This window comes from Hipposideros armiger, unplaced genomic scaffold, assembly GCF_001890085.2.
Source record: "Hipposideros armiger isolate ML-2016 unplaced genomic scaffold, ASM189008v1 scaffold_13, whole genome shotgun sequence".
Lineage (NCBI taxonomy): Eukaryota > Metazoa > Chordata > Mammalia > Chiroptera > Hipposideridae > Hipposideros > Hipposideros armiger.
The window spans coordinates 6,712,900-6,725,399 of NW_017731363.1; the positions used below are offsets into that span (position 1 = coordinate 6,712,900).

Here is a 12,500-nt window from a genome sequence, read left to right on the forward strand (position 1 = left end):
CAGCTCGGGCTGACTCGAACCGCTGTTGCTCAGAGCTCAAACTCTTGAGTGAGCTCTTAACCAACTGAGCCACTCAGCCGGCCCTTGTCACCCTTTTTTTTTTTTTTTTAGGAGAAAACTTTTAAACTGAGGCCTTATACAAAAGTAGTGGGTTAGATAATTATGCTATTAGAGTTCCTTTTTGGTCCCATTCTTAAGTGATCAATATATCTATATCTATCTATCTATATCTGTCTATCTATCTATATATCTATCTATCTATTAAATCAGGCAATTTGTTAAGTGACTTACATGTGCCATCTTGTAAAATCTTCACAAGAACCCCATGAAGTCAGTGCTGTCACCTGGCTCAATTAGAGATAAGGAGATTTAGGCGTCTAGAAGCTAAATAGCTTGCCCAGGGTCACATCCTGAGTTAGCGTAAGGGCTGGGCTTCTAGTTCATGTCTGGCTCCTCTCCATCTGTGCCTTGTTGCCACAAGGCCGTGCCAGGCACCTCTCTTTGTGGTCGTGTCTTGCTTTGTTTTCATAACGCTAGACTTACTAGAGTCTAGTGACTAGGCAACCATTTCTGCTTCTTGATCTTGTCCCTAGAAGGATGAGAAAGATTTGGGAATTCCCAGGCCCGTTCCTGTTCCCAGCTGGAGCTGACCTAGGGTTTTCTCCAGTGGACAGAGGATGACCTAGAGTAGGGTGGGACTATCAGAGGCCAGGTTTTAGACTTTATGCCACCTTATGCTTTTGCTGTGGTGGGGTTCTTGTAGATGTCTGAAAATACAAATTTTGAATTCAAATTTTCAATTTCAGTTTAGTCAACTTTTTGTGCAGAGAGCCATTGATTTTATGGAGTGTTTTCTTTCTATTATGAATCACAATAATGCAAGAGTAAAACTTACATAATGATATTTGATAATGTCACCCCCTGACAGGTAGTATGATTTGCTTTGTGTTTTGCCTTGCTATCCTGTTTTCAATCTTCACATTGGAGAATGACTTTCTAATATTGAAAAAAATATTTTGGTTGTTTCTGTGGCGAAAGTCTCAAAAAGGCTACAGTTATCTTTAGTGAAACACAAGCTTCACAGGGGTCTGCATAGTACACATTGCAGAATTGTAGCAAAGGGAAGGTCTCGAACAACGCAGCGTTACGTGCATACCACACGCGAATGTGAGTGGTGTATGCATGGGCAGTGCATGTGTGCATGCGTGCGTGTCTTGTGCATGAGTGCCGTGTGCATGTGCATACGTGCATGTGTGGGTGGTCCACACATGCTCAGGAGGTGCATGCGTGCTATGTGTGCGTGGGTGCCGTATGCGTCCATGCGCGCCATGGGTGTACACGTCTTGTGTATGGGTGGGCGCTGTGTACGTAGGCGCTGTGTGCGTGCCGTGTGTGTGCATGCGCGGTCTGCATGAGTGGGTACCCTGTGCATCCGAGTGCACCCTGTGCATCTGTGTGCGCCATGTGCCTCCAAGCCGTGTGCGCACATGGATGACGCGTGCGTGCACAGGTGCTGTGTAAGTGGGCGCTGCGTCTATGCCGTGTGTGTCATGTGCATGCGCATCATATGCGTGACGTGTGCGTGTGTGAGTGCTGTGTGCGTCCATGCGTACCATGTGTGTGCGAGTCTCGTACATGGGCGTCGCGTGCGTGGGCACTGCGTAGGTACGTGGGTGCTGTGTGCGTGCGTGCTCAAGAGGTGCATGCGTGGGTACCACGTGCGTGCGTGCGTGTGTGTGTGTGTGCGCACGCGCCCTCTGCATCCGTGCATTTCGTGTGAGTGTGCGCCCGCCTTGTTCAAGTGCATCGTGAGCCTGGACACCTTGTTTGTGCGTAGGAATCTTGTGAGTGCGTGGGCGCCGCATGTATGTGCTAGATATTCAGGAGACAGAAATGTTGGATTGCCTCTGGACCCTTTTGAGTTGTGTCCTCTCCGGAAATCTTTTTTCCTCTTTTCTATTTCCTCCTAGCATAACCCCTCTTTCAAAATAAGAAGTGGAGAAAGAATACAAAGAAACAAGGAAAGGGTATGCTAATGATAGTGGATAAGTGTAGACAGGCTGACTTGGGTTTGAAGTATCATCTGACCACTTCCAAGCCACATGATCTTGGGCTAAGTACATAATCATCCTAAGCCTCAGTTTCACCATCTGTAAAGTGGGAATAATAATTTTTACTTAGGCTAGTTGTGAGATTAGAAAAAAATGATCGTAGTGGTAGACTCTGGGTTTTTTCCATGGAGCTGAGTAAGGGGGAAAGGAGTTTTGGTGTCTTGACAACTAGGGTCCCTTGCAATTTGAAGTCACAGTTCTACAGAAAGGGCAGCCCTGTGCCCAGCTGTGAATTGTGAATGATGAATTGCGAGGCCGAAGTTGGAGCTTTCCCACTCAGCAGGCTCAGTTCCAAATTCAGTGTGAGTGATGTATTCCCCTACTTTATATCAGGGCTAAGGTTAGAGCTGATCTTGCAGTTTTTCTAGGTACCTGCAAGAATACTGAGGAGATGTAGAGGGATACATTTGAGGGTTGGGGACAGGGGGAGGTTTGGGAAGGTGGCCAGAGAACAATGTGCTTACATGAATAAAAATGTGTGTGAGGGTTCCTCTGTGTGACTATAAATATTGTGTGGGACTGAAACTTGTATGACCAATGTCCCTAAAGTGTCACAAAGCAGATTCATTCTGTTGGCTGCACAGCTAGTATAACTATAAATAGAAACTGAAATGAAGGATTTTGTGTGTCTTAGCATACTTGCATATTAAATAATAATGATGAAATAGCAGTAAGTAAAAATGTAATTGGAGACAACTGAATTCTGAAAGTTAGAAATATTAAGCCAATTTAAATTTATCAAATTTCTAAACCAATTTTTTGCTTTGATTTTTTTTGGCAGGTTGAAAATTGTAGGGATTTTGAAGTCCTAAAGAAATTAGGATGTGTGTATATTATTTACTTTATTGAGGATAAAATACTTTTTGAAATTTTCATGGAAAGTCTAGGCTAGAGAAATGTCTAGCTTTACTTTTACACCTGGAGGAACCACGCAAGTAACCAAACTGTAATATGTGTATCTAAATTTATGCAGATTATACTTTGGGGGGGCAATTTATTCACATTTAGCTGAAAACTCATTGGGTTTTCATTACTTTGAACAGAAATATATTCTGGCATTAAAGTATGAAAATTACCCAGGATGTCATCTTTCCAATGTGATTAAAACTTTGGCTGCCTTTAAAAAAAATGGTCAGTTGATACATATCTCTGTGCTAGAGTGGTAGCCAGCAGCTGTGTGGCAGTTGGAAGAGAGTTGGAGTTCAATGTTAGGAATTTTGGAACCTTCTCATTGTTAATGAAAAAAAAATTTAAAGCTCATGGATACATATTTAAGTATGCACACACTTCCTACCTATTGACTGTCTTTCATATGTAATTGTATGTGGGCTTATGAAAGAAAAAAAATGGTACATCAGTCTGTTGTATCTTTCTGTGATAGAAATACTCAGTTCTGCCCCTAGACCTGGGCTAGAGAGGCCCCTGCCTTGGGCCCCTCATTTAGAAAAACCCACTTTGCCCTCCTCTGGCTGTGCCTCTTCCCTAGTCACGGAGTCTGTGGGGCCAAGTCAGCAGCCTTCTACAACTCAGAATTCCCTGCTAGATGGCCCCAAGCCTCCTTTCAGGGACTGCGTGGTTCTCTTCCAGGGCTTCATTCCTCTGAGAGCTGAATGTCAAGGGGCTGAAGACTCCATACATGGTCTTCCAGGTCTTTCTGAAGGGTATATTGTAAATACCGTGTATCTTTTAAATATTTATGACATGTGGGCCTCTGTTTTAGTTTGCCTTTGCTTGGGACAAACCACCCCAAACTAGAGACCTGAAACAAGTGTGATGTAATATTTCTCATGATTCCGTGGGTTTGGGAAGGGTTCCTCTGCTGATACCGCCTAGGCTCATTAATACAGCTGCATTCACCTGGAGGGTCGCCTGGTCTGGAAAGGTTCATGATGGCCTCATTCACATGTCTGGCAATTGGTTTTTCTCAGTGTGGCCAAACGTCCTCCAGGAGGCTTCTTTAAAGGGTAGTCCCAGGGCTCCATTCAAAGGGAGTTAACAAGGAAGGTGTGAGGCCTTTTAAGGCCTAGCTTTTAGACTCATGAAAAGTTACTCTGTCACATTCTGTTGGTCAACACAAGTCACAAGGCCAGCCCAGATTCAAGGCAGGGGAAATAAATCCTACTGCTTGATGGGAAGAGTAGCAAAGTTACCTTGCAGAAGGATGAAAGGGATGAAAAGAATGTCACATGCACCTTTGCAAACAATTTACCATATACTCCAGTTGTTTGCCTGTCCCATGCCCCGCAGATTTTAGGGTGGCCCTGCAAAGCCCAGTAACAATACTACCAAACTTTTACCCACTCACTCGGAATGCAGTAATTTAGTATAGTGCAGTTGATTCAGGGAGTCATTTGAGGGGAAATGTAGAAGCCAAGGCTTGGAAACTGGTCGATAAGAAATCGTTGTTTAATTTGGAAGAGGCCAGTACACAATGTTCAGTGCTTGTCATTAATCCTATGATTTTCTTTTTAAATAGCTGCTGCCATATTGAGTAAAGTAAATCTGTCTGTGGACCCTTGTGATAATTTCTTCCGGTTTGCTTGTGATGGCTGGATAAACAATAATCCAATTCCTGAAGATATGCCAAGCTATGGGGTTTATCCTTGGCTGAGACATAATGTCGACCTCAAGTTGAAGGGTAAGTTTCTACTGGGGTTTGATGATGCACTTTACTGAGAGCAATATTTGACAGGAAAAACAGTTTTGGATTTGAAGCATGCCTGCTTACTTTTTAGCTATACTGATTTCAAGTTCAAGATTCTTAAAAATGGAAGACTGAAAGGCAAGTTGTAGAATTCCAGTCTCCCAGATCGCAACACAAGCCTAGTGTAGGTCGTCATGTTCACGTCTGTTAGTAGTAAGTCCTGCTGCTGAAGGATACATAGCATCTGATTGAGATTGGGAGCAAAGGAGCAGTTAATGAAAACCATGTTATATCAATGTATTTATTTGTCTGTTGTGTTCAGAGCAAACTTTATCACTTGCTCATTGTGTCCTGGATTTTCATGGCTTACAAAATACACTTAACACCTCATTGTTTTTTGACATCACTTTTGAGAACTCTGGATGACCTCGTGTTTGTCATATTGTTCCTGTTAACTTCTAAATTGGCTCTGGGGAGATTATCTTTTCTCCCATGGCCTTTCTAGCAACGACAAGCTCACATACACATACTCATATACGTGCGCGTGCACACACCCTTCAAAATTAAAAATGTCTTTTACTAGGAGCTCTTCTGTTTGCAATGGATCTAATTTTTATGCTGAGCTACTGGAGAAAGCTACTTCAGGAAGGAAATTGGGAGATTTCAAGGCCAGATAAGGTCGTTGTTTTGAGAGGGCAAAAATAATGTTATTTTTTCCTCTTTGGTAACTGTGAGTTAGCCATGTAATTTGTATTCAGTAACACCTATAAAGAATTTCTGAGACATTATAAGAATCATCATTTTTCTTTTTTGTCTCTTTTTCCCCAAATTTTAAGTACATGAAAATTAAATATGTATCAAATAATTGTATTAGCTAAATTAGCTGATATGCGTACCATTGTCTCCTGCTTTAAAAAATGATGTATTTCTCATAGACGGGATTAGGTCAGTAGATATTTGTTTGATTATAAATAACACTAATAAATGTCCATGTGTGCATATGTTATAACAACTGAAACTATTGGCAAAACAGATACCTATTGTCGATTGTAAGGAAAAATGTGTTTAACTTTCACAACTAGATAGAAATCATATGGACTTATTTTTTCTATTAAGAGGCCCAAACTTAGACTTTATAAATTATAAATGAGAATTTACAAGGATGTCAGAGTTTTCCCCTAACCCAACAGGTGAGATTCTCATGCTATAGAACCATAAATAAGACCTCAAGGAATGAATTTACTAATACTTATTTCCCTGTAGGATATTAACTCATACTGGCCCTTCACCTACCATTCTTGCTTATTTCCTGTTTCCCTTCCCTGACTTCCCCCCTGCTATTCATAAAGATGTGAGCACACATGTATGTGCACACACACAGTTGTATGCAGAGGCATCACTGAAGGATAAGAAAAAAACAAGATTTCCAGACAGATACTCCTTTTGCATTAGTTATAACCAAAAGATTTCTATCTTTAGGGCATGAAGCAGTTAACAATAATTTAAAGAAGTCTCTGGGGATATAAAAATTAAATGTAAAAATTAAATATAAAAATTAAAATCAGTATCGATATGCTTTGTTTGAGGAGGATGCTATATATGGGCTTCTTGAAAAGTCACAGAAATAAGAGTAAATTGCTCAGAGCAGCACTGGGTTTTTTTTGTTTGCTTGATTCTCTTAAGCTCAGTTGGGAAAATAAGAGCAAAAAGAACATGTAAAAAGTAAGAAGATGAGATTGGTCGTGTTCAGGGCGGTTGATGGAAAAATAACTGACTCTGGGTGGTGAACACACAATGTGATATATAGATGATGTATTATAGAATTGTACACTTGAAGCCTATATAATTTTACTAACTATTGTCACCCCAATAAGTTTAATAAATTAAAAAAAAACCACCAAGAATAAAGTTGCCCATGAATCCACCCCTAGAAATGACTGCTAATAAAACAGTTGGGTATATATCTTTCCAGGTTTTACCCATGTGTGAGTACATACATATGTATAACTTCATACACACCCATATACTTAAAATATTATCTGATATGCATACTGCTATCACCTGCTTTAAAAATGATGTATTTCTCATAGACATGGATTATGTCAGGAGATATTTTTCTGATTAAAAATAACACTAATAAATGTCCATGTGTACACATCTTTATGTTCTTACCTAAATGTGTCTTTAGGATAAATTCCCAGAAATGGAATTGTTGTGTTGAAAGAGTATTCACAGTTTAATTTTTGATGTGTATAAGTTGAATCACCCTTTAGAAAGTTATTTCTAGGCCTCTATATATTTTCTTGCTGTTTTAAATGGTAACTTTTCTCCATCAACCATTTTTTTGTGGTATAAAGTAGGGGTCAGCAAACTGTGGCCTGTTGGCCAGAATCAGCCTACTGCCTGTTTTTGTAAAGTTTTATTGGATGGCATACATGTCTGTTTATTTATGCATTATCAATTGCTGCTTTTGCAGGACAGAGTTGAATAGTGACTACAGAAATCATATGCCCCACAAAGCTGAAAATATTTACTTTCTGACCCTTATGGAAAAAGTTTGCCAATTCTTGATGCCTGGTATAAAGCTTTGATATATCTATATTGGATCTGATTAGAACTGCCTTATTAACTAATAGCTTTTTGGTAGCTTCTTTGGGATTTTTAAAATAAATAATCATAAAATTAAGAAACAGTTATTTCCTTTTACTGTATTGGCTAGAGCCTCCAGAGAACAGTGTTGAATAATAGCAATGATAATGGGTGTTTTTTCTTATTCCTAGCTTGGGTGGTAGTGTCTCCAGTATTCCCCGCCCAAATATATATATATATTTTTTTGTTTGGAATAGGTAGTCTTCTTTATTGTGTTCTGTTATTCCTAGTTTGCAAAAAGGAGTTGCCCAAGAAAAATCTCTCTTCACTATTTATGAGGAGACTCAGATGGAGTATCTCTTTTGACTTCTTAGATTTTTCTCATGCTGAACTAAACTTATAATTTTGAAATAAACCCTACCTATGAGTGGTTCATTATTTTCTTTTAAGACATTCCTGGACTTGAGTACGCTAGTATTTGTTTTATACTTTTGTGTCTATATTTATGATTCATGTTGGTCCATGGGTTTTTATGTGCTAGGTTTGTCAAATTCTGTTGTTAAGATTGTGCTGGCCTTGTGAAGCAAAACGGGAAACTTCCCAGATATTTCTATGTTCTGGGAAAGAGACACCAAATAAATTCCAAGTTATTCTGTGAGAAGCACTGTAAAGGGTGAATTCAAAAATTGATCTCGGGGCTGGCCGAGTGGCTCAGTTGGTTAAGAACTCGGTCAAGAGTTTGAGCTCTGAGCAACAGCAGTTCGATTCCTGACCTCAGCTGAGCTGCCAACAAGTGGCAGGATGGCTCAGCTAAAAAAAACAAACAAACAAAAATTGATCTTATGAGGGCTCTTGCTTCAAGTGCCAATAAGGAGACCAAGTAGTGGAGCAGGGTCTCTTTTTAAAAAATGAGTACCATCTTATACCAGATGTATGTGTTTGAAATATCAAATATGTATTAGTTCTTTAAACTTTTTAATTTTGAGCTAATTCACACTTACAGAAAAATTGAAAGAATAGCACAGGAAACTCCAATTTACCCTGTACCCAGATTCCCTGATGGTTACCATTTCACTACATTTGCTTTATCATATTCTTTCATTCTCTCTATTAATGTATAGATATTGTCTCATTGTCTACCTATATTTGTACATTTATATATATAGATAGATGGTGAGAAAACCTATCTATAAATATATAGATACTGATATGCAAATAGATTTATAAGTATACTTTCCTTAACTCTGGGAGTGCTGGTATGTTGCAGCTGATTATTCTTAAAGTGTATAAATAGAGCTTTTCAAATATCAGATGTGCTGACAATCTTATTTTTTAAACACTAGGTCTTTAAATTCTATCTGTATTTCTTTATATATTCTATATCTATTTATGTGTCTACATATCTCTCATTTTATCTAACCATCCATCTACCATCCAGATTTGTACACCAACTATAAATGAATAACAAGAAGAAACATACTTCATATCCTACCACCCAGTGATAACTTTAAATGTAAATATACATATAAAATTATATATATATATATATACATCTCAAAAGGGATCATATATGTTCTGTTTTTATAATCTTTTTACATTTGACATGTTGACATCTTTTTATGTCAATAAAAATAGATCTATAGCATCATTTGCCATGACTGCTTTGTATAGATACACTTCAGTTTATTTAATCAATTCCTATGTTGCTATTTAAGTTGTTGACAGATTTCTTTTCTTACTGTAAGCTACTCAGAGCATGAGTTTTGCAGCGACAGAACTGGATTCGAATCTTGGTTCCTTTTAATTTCTCCTCTGTGTCACTTTTGGCCAATTACTTATCTCAGCTAGCTCAAGTTTTCTTATCTTTCAAATGGAGATAAGAATACCCAATTCATAGGGCTTGAGAGGACTGAAGAACATGACCTATATAAAGTACCCAGTCCAGTTCCTTTCATATAGCAGGCCCTCAATAAATATTTGTCCTTTGCTCTTCCGTTTTATCTCAAAGATAGGTCTAAGGCTCATGAAGTAATGTCTATCAAATCCTTAAGTTTTATTCTGCTCTTATCCCTTATAAATATCATGTGCTTTCAAAAATATTGAATACTGTCTAGATATTTTCCCTCACCCTTGATAAAAACAGAACATCCAAAAATAAAACCCAATACTACAATCAAAAGAATACCATTTTCTTATGGCTGATAGCGAACACACAGATACGGCTGTCCAATTTGTGAACTAAAATGGATTTGACAGACCTGGCTGATGAAAAATTGCCCTCTATTGAAGTCAGCAACCTGGCTTTGTGAGTTTTTTCTTTAAATGGCATATAAGACTCATATTTCTACTTGGAAAATAAAATTATTTCTTGTTCTCTTCAAGAAGCAGGTTTTTTTTTTAAAAGGCTGAATGTAGTCATCTGTTTGAATGTCTTAAAATTTCCTTCCTATAAAACCTCCCAAATTTGTCTTCATGTGATCATGGAGATGACACAGCATGCGTTGCTTATGAATGAGCAGATGAAAATTTTGCAAATGAGCACTTATGAAACATGAGGCAGTGAGTGAGATAGAACACTTGTGTCAAACAGAAGACAGATGACTCAAGGTAGGGCCAGCTCATCTCTATTAGAGAATAGCAATCTTTGCCAATATTTTGTAAAGAAATGCAGTATATTATTATGTTCGAGCACAGACGGCACCAGTAGAACAATGAGATGAAGTAGAGTCTATGCATTAATGAGCAGAGAAAGATGATTGTGATTCATAGATCACTTATTTATTTGTAAATACATGCTGGCTGAGATTCAAATGGGTCTCATAATTAAATAACTCTCCTATAATGCTGCATTTCCTATAAGTAATCCTAGCCAAATCAACTTTTACAGATAAGAACAAGCTGAAAACTTCAGTTCCGCTTTTGTAAAGTTATTTGATAATTAAGAAGATCAGATTATTGATATTATGAATTGCATCCTTCTCCTCATTCCATAAACATAGTATAATGATGTACCAAACTGAGCCTTGATATCTTTAAGTTCTTTGAAACGAATGATGTCAGACTGGAAAAAAACCCAAAATGGTGATGCGGTGGGGAAGCACTAGGGAGCCTAGCCATTGTGGTGCGTTTTTCATTCCTGTGCAAACTCAGACCCTGTAAATCTCAGTGAATCTGCTGTATGAACTGGGTGTGCCCACTCAGAGCAGATTCCCATTTTTCTGACCATGCTGGCTCTCTTGCATGTAGCCACACAGGAAGCAACAAATTGCCAGATTATACATACATCACCATCAGATTTGTATGCACAGAGGGGTGCCGTGTGAAGATTTGGGCCTGTGTCGAGAATTTTCAGAATGCAAAATGACATGATTTTACTTGAAAAGTTTTCTTTTTGTTCACATTTTTTCTGGTTTCAACACACCATTTGAGCTGGGGGTGGGGTGGGGGTGCATGGAATGTGAGGAAGGGAAAAGAAGTTGTCAAATTTAAAAGGTTTCACAATTTTGTGTTAGGAGACATTCACTTCAAATATAGAAATGAATTTCTTTCTGAAGGCTTTGAAAAATGTTCACATAGCTCTACGATATGCTCTTTCTGAATAGCTGAAGGAAGTAAAGACGCCAGGAGAATGACCACCAAGTGTAAAAGTTTGTGTTCCCGTAGTTTTCACAGTCAGCATTTTAGGTGTTCTTCCTGTGTGGTTTTTTCCCATCCCCAGTGCATCTCCTTATCTTACTTTTTGACTCTTACCTGCTCCAGGCATTCAATTTTTAGATCTGATCTTTCCCCCTGTGGCTTTAATGTAGCTCTTCTGTCAGTGGTTAATATTACAAATAAGTTGGGTATGCTTGATAAGAATCAGATATATTCATTACATTAATTCTGAGCTGTATGCTCTTTAATTTGGGGAAAACGCATTTGCTTCAAATACATTGAAACGCTGCACAGCATTGTGACTGTATTAATAAATCTGTGAACTGAACATTATTTACTGAGCATTTACTTGTTTCCTGGCACCAATTGCTTTCAGTTACAAGTAACATAAACCTGAACTCAAACTGGTTTAAACAATAAAGAAAATTTGCTGACTTATAGAACCAAAATATCTAGTAATAATGTGGGCTTCAGGTAAGGGTCGATCCAGCAGCTGAATTATGGCATTAAAGATCACATTCTTTCTTTCTACTCTGACATCCACTGTCTCATGCTTCTTTCAAATTCTGCTGTATAAACTGGGTGTATTCTTAACTTTTATTGCCAGACTGTGCTCTTGACCTCAAACCCTGCAAGGTCTTGATAATCTAATTGGTCAGACAGCGAATTTGTTGGGGAATGTGAGTTTTAAATCACTTCTACAGGAAAAGAGAGAAGAGGAAAGGGGGATTGGGGAAAAATAAGAAAAAGCGTGTCATCCTAGGCTACTCTAGATTCTCTCTAGATGTCATTGAAAAATGACACCAATGTCCCTTCTCTCTTTTTCTTTCATTCCCAGGGAATCCTTAACCCAGGCCCACAGCCCCTCAAAAGGGCTGTTAATAGAATTCAGGGACTTGAATGGGAAAAAATGCAGCTTTATTTTCACTAACCTGTGACGGCGGAACTTGAGCATTTTCTTTAATTGTGAATGTAGGCAACAAACTCTGATATTATCAGCTGTGACTTTTTTTGCCAATGTAAGTTGTTTTTCTATCTTAATACAGATGTTACAATTGTCTTGAAATATCATCTACATGCATCACCAGTTCAAAATCATAGTAGAGGCTAGACCCAGTGGCAGAACTTATTCTTGAATGAGTTAGTGAAGTAGTGCAAATATTATGTCAAACTGTAAAACAAGTGTTTTGTTAACTGTTTCCAAATAACTGGTTTCCTTTGTAAACCTGTGTTTCTTATCTTATGCACTTATAAACATTATCCTGAGAATGGTCTGTAGGGTTTAGGAGCCTGCTCGGGATGTATGGCACACAGAAGCCTAAGAAGCCCTGCCAATGGAAGGATGGCTGGAGCAGGCCTCAAGAGCACATAGTTTTACTTCATTCCAGCCTTTCAGTGCATCCTAATTAAGGTGTTTTGAGTGGAGTTGGCAATTACATGGCCCCATGGGTCCACTCGTGCCCATATCTTTGAACAGTCCACTGTCTAGGATCCCAGTAATG

The 12,500-nt window shown here is 38.6% G+C and overlaps 1 protein-coding gene across 2 annotated transcripts in view; it reads left to right on the plus strand.

Moving 5' to 3' along the window:
- PHEX (phosphate regulating endopeptidase X-linked) overlaps positions 1 to 12,500 on the plus strand; it is a 190,491-nt gene that overhangs the window by 7,922 nt on the left and 170,069 nt on the right. For both annotated transcript variants that reach the window (XM_019666156.1, XM_019666164.1), the window contains exon 3: positions 4,588 to 4,749. In XM_019666156.1, the coding sequence (XP_019521701.1) occupies positions 4,588 to 4,749 (162 nt within the window). The remainder of the gene's footprint in view (positions 1 to 4,587; positions 4,750 to 12,500) is intronic.